Source organism: Bacillus rossius, assembly GCF_032445375.1.
Source record: "Bacillus rossius redtenbacheri isolate Brsri chromosome 4 unlocalized genomic scaffold, Brsri_v3 Brsri_v3_scf4_2, whole genome shotgun sequence".
Classification (NCBI taxonomy): domain Eukaryota; kingdom Metazoa; phylum Arthropoda; class Insecta; order Phasmatodea; family Bacillidae; genus Bacillus; species Bacillus rossius.
In genome coordinates, this window is record NW_026962011.1 from 39,783,835 (window position 1) to 39,807,230 (window position 23,396).

General features: G+C 39.8%; 1 protein-coding gene across 1 annotated transcript in view; it reads left to right on the forward strand.

Annotated features, from left to right (window-relative positions):
* Positions 1-23,396, forward strand: part of LOC134542254 (facilitated trehalose transporter Tret1-like) — a 45,966-nt gene that overhangs the window by 10,087 nt on the left and 12,483 nt on the right. Inside the window, exon 2 of the mRNA XM_063386363.1 lies at positions 19,739-19,829. Within this exon, the coding sequence (XP_063242433.1) occupies positions 19,739-19,829 (91 nt within the window). The remainder of the gene's footprint in view (positions 1-19,738; positions 19,830-23,396) is intronic.

A 23,396-nucleotide genomic window follows, 5' to 3' on the forward strand; every position in this document is an offset into this window, starting at 1 on the left:
AGTTTATAGCTCAACATTATCATCTTATATCTACTGATAGTCTTAAACTTTTGGTATTGAAAATAAATATACCTGTATTAAATGCTTTAAGTGGAAGACTGAACTAACGGCGCTAGTGGTCGATACACCCAGTATTAACATTGCATTAAATGGCTGTTTCGTTTGCAGTTGAATATTATTCGCAATTTTTTCACATTTTTTAAAAGTCGTTACAGATAATGATCTGTTCATATATTTAGGATATTTTCCGGTGTTTAATGCATGACATTGACAATGACTTGTAATTTTACCACATGTGTCAGTTAAATTGATGAGAAAGCGGAACTCAAACAAAAACCATTCTTCCATAAGATAGCATATATTAAAAAATCAAGTTCGAACTTAAAAAAAAGTTAAACTCTACTTTCTATCTTAATAATTATAGCTTTTTTCCATGAACTTAGGAGAGAATGTTGGATGTTGTATTTGCAGTTTGTTTTACCTTTTTTTTGGATAATCGTTGTAAGGTGTGTATAGTATTGCTTTTTGCACACATTTTAAGATTATTAGCACAAATCGTTGAAGCAGTTGGTCAAAAGTAATTATCGTATTTGATTAGTACATACTTATTGTTGTTACATGCGTTTAAAATTTTTTAATGACGATAAATACAAAATCCACCTTTTGTTTAGAAAAGAAAGGATGAAATTAGTTTTTTTTAATAACACAAAATTTCGGCTCTACTTATTGCAGTCCAGTGAATTTACCGATATTTTCTTCACTGTAAATACCGGCCCCTACTGATGCTGCGCTGAGTTCGTTGACCTCGTATTCTCGTGGTGCGTAAGTTGAAGCGAGTCCGTGCTCATTCAGCGCGATGACTGGAACATTTTACGCGGGAACTCTTTGCACCTGAAATGTGCCTTAGAAATATTTCATCTGGGATTGATCAGGTTGGGTGACGTAATAACCCATGAGTCATGTTGAATAATTACTCTCAGATGCCGTGCTGTGTGTGGGACCGACACATCAAAATAAAGCTACAAAGCTACCTGACGCGACAAGGAGAGGAAATGGTAATGGGGAAAAAAAAAAGTTCATCGTTATCTGTACAATAATTTCGTGTGCTGAAGAAATCTTACTTGAAAGTCATGGAAATGATGAAATGAGCAACAAGTTGTGCGGTGGTTGTTTAATTTTGTTCAGTTAAACTTTTCACAGCCCTTCAATGTTCTATCTATACGTTATTTATAAAATGAATTTAAAAAAAAAAGTGGTTGTTTCCAATTTCAAAGGCGTATACCAGTTTTGTAACGCATTTTGAAACCATAAGTTTTCTACTTTTTTTTTTTTGTGATGAACCTGCAGCCTAAATTTGTCGGTCAATTCAAACAGCACAATTCAGACGCGTGTATTAGTGTTTAATTGTTTGCAGTACAGGCTAACTTGTCGACTGACATCAGCTGGTTGGAGCGAGCGTCACTCTGAAGTGGTCGGGACCCGCCCGGACTACCGCAGGTACCATCTGCTTCGCCGTTTCTTCTGCATTGCCGCGAGACGTAACACGATTCTCTTCGCTTAATTTTTTGGCACTGATTATCTGCACGGTTTATTTTTCTCGCGTGCTCTGCAATTTTACAGTTTCATCAGGAGTTATAACTAGAGACCTGAAAAATTCGCGGGTTCATTTCGCGATAGACTAGAATCCAAATTCTTGCTGCTTCAGTTATTGGGCCACAGTTTATCTGAAGGACTCTGGACCAATGAAAAACGTTCGACAGAAGAAGTATCGAATCACAAGCTTCCCAGTTAACACGTGTCACGAGTTAGTAGCCAATCAGCAGGTGTAATCTGCACAAGTACATAGAGGATCATGGAGTCTATCCTAGAGGTAATTGAAAACGCGAATTTTTCCGGTCCCTAGTTATAACACACCTTTGGACTGTTATAAAATAGGCTTCAAATAGCTATTATCACAACCCGTTAGCAGCCAAATTATTGAAGTTAGTTTCTCTTCAGAAGCTTGGAGTTGAGATAACCATCGTTTCTTCAGTTCCTGTTGTTACTGATGCCTCTGGGGGCTATATTAAACTAATTTTGATGTTTTATTTATATATAAGCTATCTGTAGCTATCTAAAATTTCAATAATAACAGTAATTACGAGCTCCTCTTGGTTGGCGTCGCCAGCTCTGCCTACACCTTTCGAATCGGCGATGAAATAATTAACCTCCTTGGTAGGCAAAACGTGTTAAAATACGTTATGTTTGTGATCAGTTCCAACAATCTCCGTTTGATTACCGGTTTCAGTCACGTAACCTTCTCGTGAGTTGCGACAGGTATGAACACCACGCAATTCTGTTTCTTGGCACGAATGCTTCGTGGTAGGTACCCGTTTACCCGAGCATAACAACGTTGAGATGGAGCGGGCCGCACAGGTACGAGTTCAGCTCGGTGGAATCGACTTCTCGCGAGCCGTACTCGAATATTTTAGATAACACACGATACGAACATACTCATAACTTAAATTTAAAAAAAAATTAAGTATTTAAAGTGAGTTCGTCGGAAGCAAGTTTGCAGCTCCAGTGGTCATCCTAGAAGAATATTGGCGTGTTCGTGATGAAAGTCTGGGCTAACAAGTGTGTGACCGTGTGTATTTGGTCACCAGACGTTTGATGTTTTATTTTCTGCATTTAAAAACATTTAAGGACACGAGAGAAACACTAACCTTACCTGTTTATATTGCTGAGAGTATTACATCATATGACCATCACCAGTCCTAGATAAGGTACTGCTGTGTGCTAGTAAATACTGTGCACTTCAAGCAAAAACTTCAGGGTTCCTTCCGAAAACAGCTCAAAACTCAGGGGTACCAACCTAGTTCTTAGGAGGAGGAAGAAGAAGAAGAATTAACCAATACTCGTCTGTGAACCGATTGTTTTGACTGTAGTGAAGATCATTCCAGAACTTTCGGTAACATTCTATAAAACTCGATATTCTCCTGGAGAATTGAGAGGCGTTTGAGCGGGAGGGAGGCAAATTTAGGGTATATATACTCGTGTTTTGGACTGACAGAGCTGACGGCTGCAAATACTAATTTAGAATATTTAGAATACTGTCGCGAATATGCAGTATTTTTATTAAGTAGCTCCGTTTTGATGTGAATTGCTACGTGTATCCTGCAACTTGCCACAAAACCTGAAATTGACGAAACCCGTTTACAAATTCAGCCAGAAAGAAAGCCAACGGTACTGCCACAGCTCAAGTAGGCCAGTAGGGAATCACGCTGCCATCCAGGTAGGGTGGACAGGAGCTACTGCTGCAGTCCGGGTAGTTGAGACAATAGCTACTGCTGTGGCCCAGATGGACAGAGACCTCTGCCAGGGGGCGCAACCGTACTGGAGGAATATTGCCAATAAAAAAAACTGTGCGATTGAGCATCAAAAATTAAGATTTAAATATAAAGACAACATAGAAATTTTACTTAACCATAATTAATTAAATAAAAAATAATGGAATGGTGTATTAATGGACTGGCGTATGAGTATAATTGCAAAATATGATACTTTGGAATTTTTCTTTGACAATGTTGCATTATCTTGGTAGCAATGAAATAAACATGGCTGCCATGTGCACATGTGCAGACATGTGCACGTGTGTATTTTTTTTTTTTTTGCAATTGAAACTGAAGTTATGATTTTCAACACTCATACTTTGCGGCTGTGCAGTTTTTAACTTTTGATTCAAAAGATAAATCACTTTAAAGTAGTGTTTTTGATGTCTCGTATTGGAAAATAGATAACCTGAAACACTTATGGTGAATATATTCCCAGTAACGAACGACAAAAAAAAAAAAAAAAATCAAGGTAGCCAACATTTTTTTTTCTCGAAACGTTAACGACTTTTAGGTTGTTAGGTTGCCGACAAATACCGCACAGTTCTCTGATTTCAAAAATAAATAAATAAAAATAAAATAAATAATAAGAACGTCAGTTATAGCATTGAGTCGCGACTGTTATTAATCTTCCTTGCTTTGTGCACGCAGCTGTGACTACGAGACCTGGCAGCCTACGTGGTTGCTTGCTCGCCAGCTCGCACAGACTGCAGTGCCTGTCACGTTCAGACCCGAGCCCATGTCGTCACAGTCCACGCACGAGCGAACTGCCTTCCGCGGACCCCGGGCCGAGCCAGACTCGTGCTTCCGAGTCGACATTTGGCATCTCACGTATGCGGTTGTCTCCGGAACACGTCGGCCGTCCTTGGGCGCTGCGCTGGCCTTGAGTTAACAAAGGTCACATTCCGATAGAAGGCTTCCGTGGTTACGTACCAGAAGCACGCTCTGATAGGAACATTTTCAAATTCACATGCCCATGTTACAGAACTTTTCCACCTTTAGTCTCATTAGAATATAATAAATAAATAATTTGGAATTAATTCTTTGCCATAATGTGTTAAGGTATGACAATATATAAAAAGCAATGTTAATGAAATTTGTTTTTAGTTTAATATGACCACAAAACCATAAGATTGAATAGACAACATAGATAATATTGAAATATAAGTACCTACATAAATGTCGTGCTTTTCGGGGCGGATTTTTTTGTACATATATGCCTATTTAAAATTACAAATTAAATTAATTTCAAACATCGAAAAAGTACATGCCTATACCATTTCAGAAGCCCGTGCATTTTCAATTTTGTGATCTAAAACGTAAAGTAGTTTCAGGCAAAAGTAAAATCATACTTTTGTTTCCAGTTGTATGTGCCTGCGATTTATATGTTTTCGCACGGCATCGCTAAATCAACAGTCTGAAGCAGAGGCCTGCTCGCGCCTTGCAACAAAACGGGGCATTTGGTAATTTGTGTTTAATTTTTTTTAAGGTTACAAGAATACGTCACCGTCCATTGTTAGAATGTGTCACTGGTTGTCAGAAAGTACATCGCGTGTGAAAATCAAGTATCCAATAATACTTATAAAATAAAAAAATACCTACTTCCTAACCTAAATCGTACTTTTTCTAACCATGGTTTCACTTTAAGAAAGTCTAGAGTGATCAAAATAACCATATCGTTAAATCTAAAAACTAACAATAGAAACATTCAACAAACATTACCGTTCCTGATTCGTGAATTATATTCGATGCTGACAAAACCATTTTTATTTAAACTCTTACCCTTAATTATTTAAGTATTTTGGTTAAAAGTGGACCGATGCTTCAGTTGCGCTTTTGTATCTTGCGTAATATAAACGGTTATTTGGAAAACTCGTTATTTGACTTTCTGCATCGTGCGTTTCTTGTGCTTATGGCTTTCTTGCGTTTATTGCGTTCTTGATCTTCTCGCGTTCTTACGCAGTTTATAAACCCTCGAGGTGCGGCACACTCCCTCTACGAAGTTCGTTTATTGCGTGTAATACAAGGGCGTATCAATGAGCAACGCGCATACCAATTTTTTAAGAAGGAAAATAATTTTGCAACTGTCGTGATTCCCCGTACCGATAGCGTTCGTCAATCACCGGTAAAATGGCGTTAGTTTTTTTTACAACTGTGGATGAGCAAAGAGCACCATCCGAATTCCGTTTTAAGAAGTTCCACCCGTGAAGAAGTTCCTCAACGGTAAGAAATTTTACTCTGACGACGCAGGCGACGGAGTTCGTGAGACTAGGATTTTTCAAACTGATCCATCTCTGAGACAAATGCCTCAATCTGCATTTAAACTACGTGGAAAAGTAATTTCTCGTTCATATTTTGATTAATTGTTTTCTTTTTTCTTTTTTTACATTATTTGCGTAACTTACTGATACGCCCTCGTACTTCAATAAACTAACTTTCAACGGATGAACAGGCAGGGGCGTGCCTAGGGGGGGGGGGACGAGAGGACCGGACCCCCCCCCCCCAGGGCTAAAAATATTTTAATATTAAATTAATAAAATGAAAAAAATAAATATTTAGTATGATATTAAAATTAATTCAATGACACAAGCATAAATGTTTAATTAAACAGTATTTTTAGATAGCCTAAATCAGCAATATTGAACACGTATTTTTCAAAATTTTCCCGGGGGAGGACCGCCGGACCCCCCGCCTAGCTGGGGGGTATTCCATACCCCCCAGGCCCCCCGGAAAGGCCCTAGCCTTCTGCCTGATCCCCCCCCCCCTCCCAGAGCAAAATCCTAGGCACGCCACTGTGAACAGCAAGCAATAGAACTAACTGGTAAGCAACTGTAAGCATCTTCAGCGCGAGGCAGAGCGACGACGACAATGTTGTCGACAGCCGCGGCTTCGCTGGCGGCTTAGACGTCCCATCTTCGCTGTGATTTGTGTTCAGTCAGCCGTTCGCAGGTCAAGGAAAACAACTGAACAATAGATGGGTGTCGTGTTTCGCAAAACTTCTATCGGGACACCCTGTCTCCACTCAACAAGCTTGCATTGCACAGTGACTGTACATTGTTGTGTGTGTGTGTGCTGTTGTCGACTGTGAATTGTTGTCTCGTGTGGTGTTATCATCTCGTCCCGTGCAACCCAGCCTCGGGCGCTGTCTGATACGTCTTATCAAGAATATGCAGTATTCTATTGTGCTTGAAACTTGTTACGGATCGGCTTCAGCCACTATAATAGACATACAGTTTTTTTTCTTTCTGATTTCAGATATTTCTGAATAATTTTTGTTTTTCAAAATTTACACAAAAATTAATTTGTGGGCATTTACCAGGTGTGCCTTGTGTAAACTCAGGAAATGACATATATTTGAGTGACCACTACACAGTTATACAGAAGAAGAAAATAAATTTCAATATTAATATTTGAACCTAGCAGTTACCGTGTATCATAAAGGATTGCATTAAATTCATAACGCGACATTGGGTTCTGCAAAAAAAAAAAAATATTTTACTGCTATAAGCACGAAACATTTTTTTTTTACATTAATTATTGCTAGTGTCTTTTCATAAGTAGGAACAGTAATTATTCATTTTTTTAAAGTAGGAACTACACGCACCAGGGTATTGTAATATCTCGGCAATTTCTTGCCACAGTATAATTGATCAATATAAACAGTTCTTTAGTCCCGCCAAAAAGTAATCTAATATACTCTCATTGGCTGTTGAGCAGTGACATGAATAAAATATGTTCATTTCCTTCCAAGTGAAGCACAAGGCCAGCCCTATGCGCTATTGTGAATCGGCAGGTTCGAAAACATGGCGGCCGAACCTTGCGCACCCAACTTGACAGATTAGAGCAAGATTCGCCGTCCCTTCCTGGGAAACTTATTTTCACAGACGAGAGAGCCAAACGAATGATCGTGCATCTTCGTGTTTTTTTTTTTTTGGTTCGTTGTAAATGTGTTAGCTACATTATAAATACTTTAAAACATTGTGGATGGTTGATTTGGTTAGGATAGCTACATTAAAGATACGGAAAAAAATTGGTTGTCTGTAAAGTCGGTTTACGGACGACAGTTTAACGTGACAACGTCATAACAAAACATTGATGAAATTATTGCATACTTTTATGAATAAAAATGAATCATTTTTATTGAATTATCACTATTTAGTAGGCTATGGATACAAAGAAGGAGTGAAATGAAATCTACAATTTAATTGATAAATTTACTTTTATTTGCACTCATTAATTCAAATATGTTTATTACTTTAACGAAGAGATTATTTTAACTATAACTTTTTATACATGTTTGCTATTTAACTTCTTTCCAATCTGTGTTATTCTGTTAAGGATAGGACGATGATAGGAAAAGTAGGAAACGAATAGGAGTGTTTCAAGTTTTAACGTGCCTCGAAAAAGTCAAATCGATGGTTGTTCCAATCGAGTGGAAGAGAGATAGATGCGGCGCAAGCGTACAATGAGCGTAACGGGACACTTTTTCGTGCGTGCAGCCGGCGTTAATCGATTTATTAGACGTTGTCACATCAAAAAAAAAGCGAGCATGAACTTCGGGGAACTTCGGGTTTAGTCTCTCTCGTCTGTGAGAAGAAGGCTTCCCGTCCCTTCCTTGCCCCTTATCAACGAACGTCGTGCCCCTGAGGAGAGGTCGCAGCAGCGGGCGGCGCAGGCCGTACCTCGGTTAAGTGAATTATTGCGCTCGCTCGCTCGCTCGAGGCGCGCGCCGGGACCTCCCCGACAAGTTAGCGAGCGAGCGAGCGAGCGAGCGAGAGAGAGAGAGAGAGAGAGAGAGAGAGAGAGAGACCTCGGCGCCGGACCGGTTCCAGGCACGCGCGCGGCGCGGCGGTGTGCCAAACCAACCAGCGAGGTGGGCGCGTTTTGACCGGGGCGGCTTGGGCCCGGTTTGCAAACCACGCGACAAAACTCAACAACGCAAAAAAGTCCAGCAGAGTACCGGTTCATACAATCTCACAAAAGAAGCAACAACGCACCGCAAGCATCGTCGAACTTCCAACTTTCTTGCGTTTTCGACGGACATGTCGGAAGTGAAGTGTTCCGAAAACTTTTCAAAAAGACAACCATTTATGTGGCCACGACAGAAGCCACGTCAGATGTCCACGATGTTTTTTTAAAATTATAAACATGACGTTTTCCCTTGTGTTCGTACAGTGGAAAAGAATAACCCGTTTTTAAATCATTAAATTAAATTTTTATAATAATTTCATTGAAAATTTCAAACGTTAAAATGATAAACATGAAGTATGGCCGAGAACCTAACACCTGGCGACGTTGCCAACATAGCGAACACAGCTTTGTATGGCCAGTGACCATGGCATCCACATTCGATTACGGGCCCTGGATCCGGGATAGAAGACGCCCCCCCCCCCCCCCAAAAAAAAAATTAGTCACGTGCTACATTATAATTGCATGGTTATTTCTTACCTACACTCTTTTTAGAATGTTATTTAAACTGAAAATACAGGGTAAAATTATGGTTACTATTTTATTAGTCAAAACTAAGCTTTATTTATAAAATGATTTTACTTTAAAATACCCACAGCGAGTATGCATATTCATTACACACAAGGGTCCACCCAGCCCCGCCCTTGTGGGGGCCATGCCAGTGACACCTGAGATGCAGCTGGCCGTATTCTACTCGCGTAGCGAACATCGCGAGCACAGCGCCCTCTGTGTGGCCGCAGTCAAGCGCTGCGACGCAGACGTGACAGTGACACTGCCTGACGCGACAGCGCGCGACATAACCTCTCACATGCCACTCATGTTGCGGTCCACGTCCTCGGATGCGTCCGCTCAACTTGGTTCGAGCCCAGCCTTCGAGCATGAATCAATTCAAGAGCAGCGTGTTGGCATCCAAGCCGCAGTCTTTTGAGGACTGCGCAAAACCGCGAGATGCAAAACTCTTTGCCTTTCGAACCTTATTCTGCTGTGCGCCGCTGTTCGAAATGTAATGTTATGTCAAGTATCACGTATTTTTTACCCGCGCTTTTCCCCAAAACTGGGAGGCCAACGACTAGCAGGCCCCGCACCGACCTTTCCCATTTTAATTTTTCTTGTTTGTCTATTTTTCTAATAAAAATAATTGGTTGTCTGTAAAGTCGGTTTACGAACGATAGATTAACGTGACAACGTCATAACAAAATATTGATGAAATGATTGCATACTTTTATGAATAAAATAGAATCATTTTTTATTTTAATAATAAAAGAATAAATACTTGAAATTATACTAGTAATCAGATTTTTAAAATGCAACAATAATTAACCTTTATTGTCGAAATTGTTGTTGTAATAAGCAATGAAAACCACATAAACTTTTCACTTCACTTTATAAACAGTCGAGTGGAAGAGAGATAGATGGGGCGCAAGCGTACAATGAGCGTAACGGGACACTTTTTCGTGCGTGCAGCCGGCGTTCATCGATTTATTAGACGTTTGTCCATCAAAAAGTTTATTTAACGCATATATGAAGTATTCAGTGGTTTCTTGCCTTTGACGTCAGTGAATCTCACCGTGGCTCACAAGTCCCGTGGATCACCAAATACGGCACGTGTTTCGGCAGAGCGCCGCTGGCGTAGCTGGGAAAGGCGGGTCGGTGAGGAGGGAAGAAGTGTGCAACGGGACACGCTGAGTACTGACCTCCCTCCTAGTGGAGGAGGGGCCGGTGATGGGCCCACAAGGTCGGCCGAGCGGCGCACCACGCACCTTGGTCGCGTGATCGCGAACTTCCTGCCGCTGCTCGCCTCGTGACCGAGCCCCAGCCTCGTCCTAGGCCATAGAGCAAGGAGGGAGATATAGTGCGACTCTTGCAGTGGTTTCAAGCGCATTGTGACGCTATCTGTTGGGTGAGCCGGTAACTACTAGCAAAAACACTTGGCCCCCGATCTAAACTATGTGAGAAACACTTAACGCTGTTTTGTAATTAACTAATTCTTACGTAGACAGTCACTTCCCCCGTGATTAAAAGGTAACTATGCATAATTTAACGCGATCGGAGTAAAACTAGGATGCAAAGTAAAATAGTACAAATTGTAGGCATCAGGGCCGCAACTAGGGGGGAGCAAGCGGGGCATACGCCCCGGGCGCAAAGCTGTAGGGGCGCCGAAATCGATTGCATTGTAATTCCTACTACAACTGGTAACTGGTAAAAAGTTTTTTTAACTTGCATGCCAGGAATGTCTAATATGATTTACAATATAACGTCTCAACATATATTTAATAAACAAGTCTAGTGATTATACGGACTACTTTATGGACATAGTGGGTTCATGCAAGGAAGGTACAGTAGCACATAAACTGTTACATGTAGGTATGGAAGATGCTTAAATAGTACCATTTTTCCGTGGGAGGGCCCCCGGACCCCCAGCTTTATTGGTATGGTATGTGCAAAAAAAGAGGGGGGGGGGGGGAAGCGCATGAATCCATTCATGCCCCGGGTGCCAGAGACTCTAGTTGCGGCCCTGGTAGGCATTAAGACTTTAAGAGCCTAAAAACCAACGAAACGAACACGGAAGAGTCCGAGATTTTTTGTATATCTTGTTCGCCAAAGCCATAAGCGACACTGTTTCAAATTCAGCTCTTTGGGTACCTTAAAGGCCAGTTCACATATTAACCTTAGCAGCAACTGAGAGCTTTTAATATGAGGTAAACATTTTTGAATTACCCTGTTGCAAGTAGCTGTTTTAAAACTCCTTGGTTTTAGAATATTATTCATAAATCTCTAAAAAAAAATTTGTTTTACCAAAAACCTTTACAAATTAGGTTTTCCATATCTTTAAAGTGCGCGCGTGTCGTAAAACTTCACTCTCATAATCTTTCCACAACGCGTCTAAAGAAGTATAACTTTAAAAAAAATCGGAATTGGAGGTAAATGACATGACAGAAAATAAGTCTCCAGATATGGGCAACATATGACCAATTAATGCGTGTTTATTTGTAACCCCTGCAACCCAACACAAGCAAGAGAACTGGGCGTAAGTATAGGTGAGCGGGGAAATTTGAGGTACCTCTCCTAAAATATCAGGGCAGTGCCAAAAATCCATGTTAATGATAATTATTGTTTACTTTCACACCATCGTTAAAAGTACTAATAACGAATGTATATTTTGTTAGTAACAAGTACAATTAATTATTGAATGTGTTTTTTTTTCTAAGTAAAATCTAGCTAAACCAATAGTGACGATATTCATACTTGGAATTAGCTTAATGTTATACAAACTGATTCAACATGAGCATTAATGTTTGAGGTTTACTTCAAAGATTGCAAAAAAAAAAAAAACTTTATTTTTAACCCCTGCCACTTTTCTTTAAAACAATTCCAGTCATATGTTGTGTCAACATTTGCCTTGCCACCTGATATGTTTGTCACGCGAGGTTATTCCTCACTATTCGCTATTACCTCGCATTACGTCATTTACTATTATCGTCTGTACATACAGCAATATTTTATTTCCACAGTCACGTTTACGACAAGCATATTTCTAGCCGAAGGCCACAAGATCCGTAAAACGTCGAGTGAAAGATCGTGTACTGAGAGTGTAGGCGGCACGCACGAAGACATCAAAGGTCAATTTTCTTCGACTTCTGGAGAATAAACGCCGTAACCGCCATGGAGTTATTGGTCTATGGAGTGAATGTCTGTTCTGAAGTTGAAGTCAATTGGTTGACAGTTGGATAGTAAAACAAATCGTGGCTGTTGAAAGTCTAATATGCTAAACGTTCGTTTGATAACGCGGATGAAACTAGCTAAGAAGAATCGCAAAAAAAAAAAAAAAAGCTACTGTAGTGCTGAGTATTGCTAAACGAACACGATAACAACACATCTGCAAGGAATTAGCGTTACATATTTAATAACCAAAATTATTTTGCTATCCAGTTAGGGAAATGGGAAAGGGGGTCGATTTCAAGTAGGATGAAATGTCAAAGATTGCACACACCAACATCCTTATTTCTTGCCAATAAGTTTTCAGATTAATTTGTAACTCCAACAAAAATGAAAGATTCTGTAATAATATACGTCAAAAGTAAAAAAAAAAAAAAACAAAAAAAAAACAGTCTTTCAATATTCGCTGGAGATGTGTAACATCTAACCTCGGTACCGAGCAAATTCATGTGTTCTCATGTTGCAAATACACTTAATTTATGAAACAAGGTCACCAAGTTTAACCTATAATTTTTTTATAAATAATGCCGAGCGTGATAAGTATACGCAAATAGTGTTTTCAACTACATTTCTTGACGCGAATCACGCGTAGTTTCCGCACCCGCCGCTAGAATTCGCTGCCGGAACAGCTACGTCAACTATCGAATAAATCGATTTGTAAAGCGAAATTTTAAACTGTGTAATGAAACGGTTCCGATGAAAGCGAAAAAAAAAAAAAACTTGAAAAAACACTAAACCCCGGCTTTGCACCCGAGATTCAAAAAAGGAATGTTATTAAAATACTGTCCATCTTGTTAAAAAATTCATTAAACAGTTAATGGTATCAAGTTTCCGTTTGGCTTTGTGAACTTTGGTTCGCGCCATCCATCACAAATGACCGCAACGTGGTTGTTACACATTTCCGTTCCATGCGACTTCCGTTACATCCACGGAATTACTCCTTGCAAATGCCGTATACCGAGAGCTAAGATGTTAAACTTTAAAAAATCGCGCTACTATGGAGGTTATAGCAGTGAAATAACTAGAATAAAGTTAATATTAATGTTGTAACCTATGCGAAATAATTTTATGTGTTAAAAGGAAATTATATATTTCTATAACTGTAATAAAAATGACCGAACATTATTTTTATTAAGTAACTAATGTTATTGTGAGTTAAATTTACACATGTTAAAAAAAGGGGGTTGTCTGTAAAGTCGGTTTACGGGCGATAATTTTACGTGATAACGTCATAAGAAAACATTGATGAAAAATTGCATACTTTCTAATTTTCAAATATTATTTACAGTTTTTGCAAATTTAATTTAAATAATTTGTTTAAATATAATCACGAACAATTAGTTAAAAAGCCCGCCTTAACCTGTTTGAAATTAAAGAAGATTTTCTCGCACGGTGGTTGGCCGGTTCTTGCACGCTCGGCTCAGGCGGAACGTGACAATTTTTCGTGCGTGCAGCCGGCGTTCATCGTTTTATAAAACGTTATCACGTCAAAAAAAATTGCTATAGCATAACAAGTTCAAAAATTCCATCCAGCATTCTGATGCATTAATTTAAAAACGAGTTAAAAATGAAAAAAAAAATGAGATAGCTCAGACCAAGAATAAACTTTGATAGTGTGACATGATTTAAAAATTATTAGAGGTTATCTGTTCAAAATTTATTCGATGGAGAAAATTGGAAGTACCGGCGGGGTAGGGCGCAAACCACGTGACCTGGGAGCGTGCCGCGAGCGGTGGGGAGGGGGGGGGGGGTAGCCTGCCCCAGCGCCCTGCCAGACACCGAGCAGGTTAGCCACACTGACAGCCTGATTCCACACTCCAATCATCACTATTCTTCGCCGCTGACGGCGGAAACTTCATGGCAGTGCAGGGAAAGAAAAAAGCGAAATATTCTTATCATTGATACATTGTTAGAAATATTTTTTTACTGCTGTTGTAATATACTTGACATTTAAAACTTATCGCAGCACAGCACATCAACCTTTTATGTAAGTTTTTGTTTCACCTACAACAAAGCTGAGCATTCCATAAAACAAATCTCAACATTTTTAATGATACCAACGATTGAGGGATTCCGGTACATTGTTGAGTAAGTAAAACATTTTTTTTTTTTTTTTTTAGCTTTGATTTAGCAACAAATTTTAAACTCCGAAACGTTCAAATTAATATTATTTTGGTATGGTAAACTCAAATCTGAAAAGGCCTTGACTCACACCAATGTCTTTTAGAGACCCTCAATCCATAATACATCTCTGTCCACCATAAAGTTGGCTTGATACGTGTGCTGATTTTAAAGGAAATTTAATTTTCTTTTACCAGGCTGTATATGCTATATACAATGTCAGTGGTGGCGGGAACAGGCGCGGAGAGTGACACAGACCAGTGCGACGGCGAATGCCCTGTTTTCCGCTGACGTCACGGGCTGGAAGCGATATTTTTCTCTCGACAATTTATTTAAAATCCAGGCTGGACTCATTTTTGACTATACATGAGCAAGCCATTTTATAATGCTGGCCGGTCGGTGACAAGGCCACATCCTCTGACGGATCACACGCGATCGGTGACCAGCACTTCTCCCTTGTTCGTATCTGGCTCAGGGTCGTCAAGCGCGGAGCAGACCGTACACCTGCGTGCTTCAAGTCTGCTCTGACCGACGGGATCTGCGGGCAAGCACGCAGTCGCCGCGGAGCGCGTGCGGGCAATTCCGCGTTCCGCCGTCAGCTCTCGGGCGGGCAACCTTCACCTGATTCGCGCTTGTTTTGTTTGTTTGCCGTTCCGCTCACTGGCCAGCGACCAGCTTCCCTGGTTTGTCCGCCCCGCCACGGCGCTGCAGTGATCGGTGTCTATCCCCCCCCCTCCCCCAACCAGTCTCCGCCGAGTAAAGGTGGGTTTACGATTGAAAATTAAGAATTAAGACTTTAAGACTTAGTCGTGTACTTACCATATGACTCTATGTAAACTAGTGGAATGGTTTATAATTGTCGTGTGTGAATTTTGACGGGTCGTGTGCGAACCATATGATGACTTAAGACTTAACAGAAATTATTATATTTTATATTTTTCGTTAATACTTAAGGGAAGCGACCAATCACAACAAACCGGAACCTTTCAACCGGAAGTTTATGTCTTATTATTGGACCGAGCGAGGCAGTATTTTGGGTTAGAAATCGTATATTTGTCATTTGTAATAATCATCCATTTCGAAAAACAGATATCCCATTGGTCAATAACCTATTTCAAACCTGCTTCTCCGTTTCGAACAACGGCCGACCATGTGTTTTGTGCTGTGATTGGTTAGAATTAACGACTTCAATATCAATCATAAACTGGAAAATGTAGTTTTCACTTAATCGTGTGCTCGATGTTAAGTTATAATTCTTAAGGAAATCAATCGTAAACCCAGCTTAAGTCTGTTCTTCACGTCTCTCTCGCCACTACCTCTTGCGTGGGTTGACAAACGCACGTTCACAACCTCTGAGGTCTACCGTCCCACGGACCTAAAGGTTGGTTACATTCTTTAAAGCCATGTTAGACTCCGACAAACTATAGTGGCATTTAAGTATTAGTTGTTTAGGATGCGTAGATTCGTACTCGCACATCGGCGCAGTTTCCGATAAAGTTGATAACTACAGACCTGCCTATATAATCTTTGATATTTTAGCAACAGATAAAGTAAATAAATGCATTCTACTATTCCCCAATGTGAAGTAATATTTTATAAACAAGCAATAGGTCATGTTAGTGATATATTTTTAAAAAAAAATTGCTATTAATTTATCAGTTAGAATTAAAGGTTGGAAAAACAACAAATAAACAACACTTTACCTCACTAATACATGGAAATATTAAGAACCAAATCTAAACTTTCTGATCGATTTAGGACCCTAATTTGGATTAAACGTTCGATATTAAGTTAAAAATGAAGAATTATAAAGTACCTACAAGAACAAAACTGCTTAAATAAACTAGCCATAGCTTACCGATAAACGAACGCAAATTACAGTAACCTGATGGTGGTCAGCGATCTCAGACACTGAGAACCTTACTAGTGGCGTTTAAAATAATCAGTATTGTTTTTATAGAGCCGTAAAGTGTGAGCTGATACGAAAACCTGACACTCCCGTGGCTGAAGCAGTCGTACATACTATGGCTGAGAAAAGAGAAGGCTGTCGTTCAGACCAGCCTAGGGACTAGTGATGGGCAGAACGGATCTTTTGACCGAATCGGTTCTTTTGGATCAGTGCCGTGAAATGATTCGTTCATCTCGGTCAATTCGTTCTTTTCTGTGTATAGGATCTGGCTCTTTTATCAGGTGTCGTAACTCGTTCATCCTTTAGAGTATTACGTACGTGTTTTTGTATTTGAATTTGAACATTGCTTTCCGTAACCAGTGAATCACAGTTGCGTATATGAAACAAGATTATTTATATTTTATTACTTTTTAAGTTACAAATATTAATATATAGGCTATTTACACTCTAGTGACAGTAAAGTGTTTACATGTAGACCAACACATTTAGAGAAAAAAGACAAAAATTTAATACTACTACTGCGATTCAGTATGAAGAGAAACAAATGAAGTACATTAATTAACCCAAAAATGGTAAATGTGAACATTTGTAGTTACTTTCCCTGTTATTTTTTAATTCATACTGGTTTTTTTTTTTTAGTTTTTTATTTCCAAATTTGTGTATGTGAATGTGAAAAAGCAATTTTAAACCACTACTTAACAGTTGACATTTTCAGGTATAGATACTTTTTATGTTACCCTATTTTATTTGATCAGTTATCGTTTGCTCTTGTGAACATGCGCACGCTGTGATTACTAATTCTTCAGACTCCTGACGTCATGAATCATTTCACGAACGAATCGGACCGGGCGCGTGGCCGGTTCTCTCATCTCGTTCTCTCGTTCTCTCGTTCTCTCCGCGTTTTCGTTCCTCCGAATCTTTCAAGGTACCGGCTCTCAAAGAGCCGGTTCTTTACATCGCGAACGAATCGCAAGATTTCGTTCTCTCAAAGATTCGTTCTTTTTGAACGAATCGTTAACGAACGACCCATCACTACTAGGGACAGGCGTGTCAGAGTGTGTGGCGAGTAGAGGTGTAGCAAACCGCATGTGTTCGGCACTGATTAACGGGTGCGCCATCTAGTACCGATTAACGAAACTTTACACACGAATGCATTTCGTTACTCGCATTTTTCGTAGTATGGAACAGTTCACTTGTAGTTCTACACTTTACCTATTAAATCAAATTAAATTTAGAATGACTTAAACACAAGTCTGGTTGAAAATATGGAAAAGTGAAAAAATGCAACCTTACGCAATTTGGTATGTAATATTATATAAGTTTGTTTTCTACAAATTACGAATGTTGCGACGCCGCGACGTCATACTGTACGCGTACGCAATACGACTCGATTCGTTGCTCTAACATAACATAGCATGTTATGAGGGTATCAGAAGTAACGAGTAACGTAACGATACGATAGTAACGAGTACTAATTGGTATAGTAACGAATACATACGGGTACGGTTTTTTTCGTTACTTTTACACCTATAGTGGCGAGACAGGGCGAGGCGTGGGTGGGGCAAGGCAGACAGCGAGGAGGGGGGAGGGAAACGAAGGCAACCCCGACACGAGACACACCGCCGCGCAGCAACCCGGCAACCACGCTCCGCACGCTCTTGTCGACACTCATCCGCTGGCTGAGCGTGTGTCGCGTCGGAGTTTCCACGCTCCACGTTTCACGAGCTTGTTTTCCGAGCCAGCTTTACCGAATCACCGAGTATTTTTTGTGCAAATTATGCGAAATCAATAGTGAAAACTGTATTAAAAAAATAACAGCCTACTTACACTCTGATCAAAAAAAATATGAGCTTTATTTCACCAGACACTGCGAGCGTCATTCCAGACTTTAACAGCAGAATATTTGTGTATGATAGACTAAACTGGTGGTACATTACTCTGTGTTTGTTTTGTTTGTTGCACCACAATTCTCAGTTTGTTAAAGTTTGAATAATACTTTAATTAGTATATCAAAGTTTTTAATACACAAAAATATTACATCTAAGAGCATAGTTCTTCCTTGGAGATTCCTATCCTTGGTGACCTGTTATATTAATCATTAGACAATCTTGAGCCACGGTCTTTTCTGTACTGTAGGTCGGAACAAAGAAGATATGGTAGGAGGAAGACACTTGATAGGTACTCCTGATCTGCTTTTATAATTACGTGTATCACTACCCAAGCCATGGTTCTATAGAACAAGTATATGTGATAGAAATATTCACGAAGGAATAAGTGAGATGTTTATAAATACAAGATATAGGGCTTACTACAATAAAGAAGAACCACGTACAGATATAGTCAGTTTTGTTAACGGAAGCCGTTAAAAAAAATATAATTAGGATATTCTTTGCAGCACATGTCAAAAACGTTTTACATTATCTTGAAAAGAGTATAACAATTATTAAATATGTAACATCTTTGCATTCGGTATATGGAGTTTGGTGGGAGTAATTTCGTGAATGCGAGAGTCAAGGAACGGAAATGTGTAACAACCACGGTGCTGCCATCTGTGGCGGATGGCACGAACCAAAGTTCACAAAGACGAAGGGAAAATTTACAGTATTAACTGTTCAATGAATTTAACAAGATCGTCAGTATTTTGATAAAATGCCTTGTCGAAAATCAGATCCAAAGCCGGGTTTTAGTTTTTTTTTTTTCAAGTCTTTTCCACTTTTATCAGAGACATTTCATTATACAGTTTAAAATTTTCGCTCTGCAAATAGAATGATTGTATAGTCGACGTAGCTGCTCCGGTAGCGAATTCTAGCGGCGGGTGCGTAAAAAACTACACGTGATTCGCGTCCAGAAATGTAGTTGTAAACACGATTTGCGTATATTTGTCACGCTAGGTAATTATTTTTTTAAAAGAATTCTATGATTAATTTCGTGTTCGTGTTTCTGTATCTGCATACTTGAAGAACACACGAATTTGCTCGTTACCGAGGTTGGATGTTACACATCACTGAAAGACTCGATCACAATTAAAAAAAAAAAAAATTATTTCTAATTCTGATGTGAGATGCACACGAGAGGAACAGGAATCAGGTAAGTTGTGGGGGCACTCGGCAATGCACCAGAGAGTGAGGAAAGGAGGAAAGGAGGAAGGGAGGAAGGGAGGGAGGGAGGGAGGGAGGAAGGGAGGGAGGGAGGGAGGGAGGGAGGGAGGAAGGGAGGAAGTGAGGTAGTTAGTAAGTTAGGAAGGGTGGAAGGGCGGAAGGGAGGAAGGGAGGAAGGGAGGAAGGGAGGAAGGGAGGAACAGGGGAAGGGAGGAACAGCGGAAGAGAGGAAGTTATGAAGGGTGGAAGTAAGGAAGGGAGGAAGGGAGGAAGGGAGGAAGGGAGGAAGGGAGGAAGGGAGAAAGGGAGGAAGTTAGGAAGGGATGAAGGGGGGAAGGGAGGAAGGGATGAAGGGTGGAAGTTAGGAAGGGAGGAAGGGAGGAAGGGAGGAAGGGAGGAAGGGAGGAAGGGAGGAAGGGGTGAATGGAGGAAGTTAGGAAGGGAGGAAGTTAGGAAGGGAGGAACAGGGGAAGTTAGGAAGGGAGGAAGGGAGGAAGGGAGGAAGAGAGGGAACGAGGCAGGGAATGACGCCGCCGGCGTGTGCTGTGTTGCAGCGGCGGCCGGGAGGACGGCCTGGCAGCAGAGACGCGAGTCCCCGCCGAGCAGCGGGCCAGCACCAAGACCTTCAGCACGGCGCTCCCGCAGGTGAGGCGGCCCTCCCACCACTCAGCCACTCAGCTCCGTGTGCGCCGCGTACGGCTCGCAAACTTCACCGCGGCCTCTTTTTATTTTTTTAAATTTTGCTATCGCACTGTCACACCTGCGATTGACTGTTCGTTAAGGACGTCCCGAAAATACAAGCAGCAAGTAATAATTGCGAATTATACCTGCCAAATCTCAATTACATATACATATTATTTTTGTACAGCATTTCTGAACAATGAATACGCGTTGTTCTTTCACGTAGCGCTCCATTTTTACTCACCCTGAACTGTCATCTGCCACGCTGTCATTTTTTCTTCTTCTTCCGTTGGCAACATTTTACCGCACAAATTACGTTAAATTCAAACTTTTTGTGAATTTTGAGACATACAGTGTATGTTCATGTCTTTGCCTATTACTCTCTGCCATATCATGTTATTTATTTAAAACAAAATATCTTTATGAACAAAGATGACCTAAGTTTAGTTACATTACCAGTTTAAATTGTATGGAACATCAAAAATTATATTAGGTATTATAGTTTGCAAATTTGTGCTATAATTGTTTTAAAACTATTTTTGGGACAAAACTTATATTGGAACGTACTGGGGGTGCCGCTAAAAACAGTCTGTAGATTAATGGGTCTAGAAAGTTTGGGAACCACTGACATAGTCCAACAATATAGAGTAGTCCGAGACAGATAGTGGAAAATGTTCTCACCGGGATTTACAACAGAGTACCCGAAAAACTTAGTTCATACACGTGTGAACTTGTCTACAATTAATACTTACAAATTTTGAACCAATATCAAATTTTCTTTTCTGTAACGCTTCTATGAAATTTTTCTGTTTGTTTACTTCGGAACTGTACAAGTGTTTGTAGGCTAGTCGCCAGGGTGTTCGGTAACAGTTCACACTGCACAAGCTCGCCATAAGCGAGGGTGTGCGAGAATGCAGGTCCCACGCCTGCTATCATGCTACACCGATGCGCCTGTGAAGTAAACTGAATGTCATTAAATTGTACAAAAGTGTCCGTCATATTACGTAAACATAATTTATTTGAATTTTAATGACGTTGAATTCATATTTGTTTTTGTTTATTTTTGTACTTATTGAGATGTAAATAAATTGGCAAAACCATCGTCAAAATCTAAGTTCCTGGTTAGTTTGGAAAAGTTGAATTAAAGAGTTTATTTTATTCAATTTTTTTTCCGGGAGACTCTTTTCTCTTGAGGGCTATTCTAATCTCCTAAGGGTCCCCTCCCCTCGGTAAAGCCACTCTTCAAAATATTAGTGCCCAAGGCCCCGCAAAGTATAGGACTGTCACTGCGAGAATACGTACTTATTCTTGTACAAGTCTCCCCACCAATCCTGCCCTCAGACTATTCATCCCCTAAAGTCGTCTCTCGCATCCACTACTGCTTGCCATTATGATAGGTACGATGATATATAACTTACATATGTACTTTTTTAATTTGAGAGCCAGCTAAACAGACCAATATGTCCTAAATAGGCTGAAGCTGTGCAGGTTGGGCTGTTAAAGCAGTCGTTTTGAAAACTGGCGGTTACATTTGCCCGTACGCTCAAGATCCTTCTGTTCACTCTTCTCCTTACATGGTGAACAGGATGTATTACGTCCTCATACTTGATAATGGAATAATATTAAAAGCGCCTACATGGTAGGCTACACACAAACCACACCAGTTCAACGTGTAGCCGATACTTAAGCTGGCAATAAACGCGGGAGCGCACGGACGCAACAAGCAACGAAACTCGAGAAAACCACTGTTGTTTATAAAGCACGAAAGACGCAATATGTAACACACTTTACAATTCAACATTTTAAAACTCGGGGTTAATTCGGTAATTTATGTTTATTACGAGAAAGTGTGAAATTCTTAATACTTTGATTTAAAAGTGCTATTTACTTAACACTGAGCGAACGTTTGACAAATGTAAGCATAATGCATGTTGTTAAAGGATAATCGCATATTTTCATACATATAAAGTCCACATTTTTTAAACCCGAAACAAATGAAATTGAAAGTTCGTAAATGCTAGCGGGTTTTTCTTTCTTTCTTTTTTTTTCCGTCTTTCGTTAGTTGTAAACGGATATTCTCAAACGAGGTTATTAAATGTTTTGCGTCTTATTTTTCTTGCGATTTTTGCGTTTCTTGCAGTAGTTTATTAAACTGGCCTTGGAGCGTCCGTGCGTTCACATCTGTGGTCGTGGGACTCACATACGCCTGATCAAAGCCGTATTCTTACAGCTAGCCCAGTGTTACACCCGACAACGAACTAGCGCCGAGGTTGGTTCACGGATAAATGATCAGTTCATCAAGTCTTTCCCAATATGCATGTTACTATGCTAGAGTTCATACGCCTTAAAACTCGTACCAAATGACACGGAAACGAAAAAAACGAAAACCGATTCGGAACAGCAAGATATTTGTGTTTCACTATCAGGAAATGTAATAAATGTCAACCAATGACATTGAATATCACGGCTATAAAGAATTAATTCAATTATTTTTAAAATACTAGAACATAACTTGATCAGGATTTACATAGGTAATAAAAATAAACCACAAAGTAATGATATAACACTAAATATTCTTGCACGTGAATCAATTTTTAATGCATTTAAAACGAAAACCAACTTGTCTACCACCACGGTCAAATAAAATCAGCTTTTATCTATGCGCTGAGCGTTGCCGAGCTAATCCGTACTGGTCTGTGTCCACGTAAGTGCCAATGTAGACATAGGCGTGCGCACGGTAGGTGCCACAGGTGCCTTGGCACCACCATTAGGGTTAACGTTATTTTGTTTTTTACAAACAGAAATAATACATACTTACAAAAATCCGTATTATTTCCAAAAAAATAATATGTTTTCCAATCGTGTCGAGTTACAGATACGTGCTCATAACACTATCAGTATATCAATTATCAATCGAACCAACTATACACACGGAAACAAGCCAGTTGCAATTACTTGTGTTGTACACGCGGGACGCGGCTACGAAACTTCTGAAATGTAAATACTTATCCTAGTTCTCCTCGAATTACATAGAATGCGCGCTCGGTGTCCACTGTTCACTCCACTCGGCAGGCGCACGGTATAATAGCCGCCGTCCGCCAGGGTTTATTTAAAAAAGAGAGAGAGTTTAGTTAGTTAAAAGGATAGGCTTACTCGATGACTTATATGCAGTCGCCGACAAAACATTTTTGTTGTATTCCAAAAGTTAAAACTTTTGCCCACTCTTATTTGTGTATTTTTATTATTTTAATATTTTACATATTTTAGGTATGTTACAAAAACTACCTTCTTTTGTTGATTTTAAAACTTAACATTTGAGAATGTTTTATCTAGCATTTATTTGGCGTCTTCAGAAAACATATAAGTACAGTTTTTCAAAGCCACCAGCATTAATTCCTGCAAACAATTTGTGCAATTTACTTTATGGCTCAACGAAGCTTAAAACTGTAAATAGTTTAGTAGTTTTCCTGGTGATTATAACGTTCAAAGCAATAATTTGTCATACAAAATGTTACAATTTTTACATCTGTG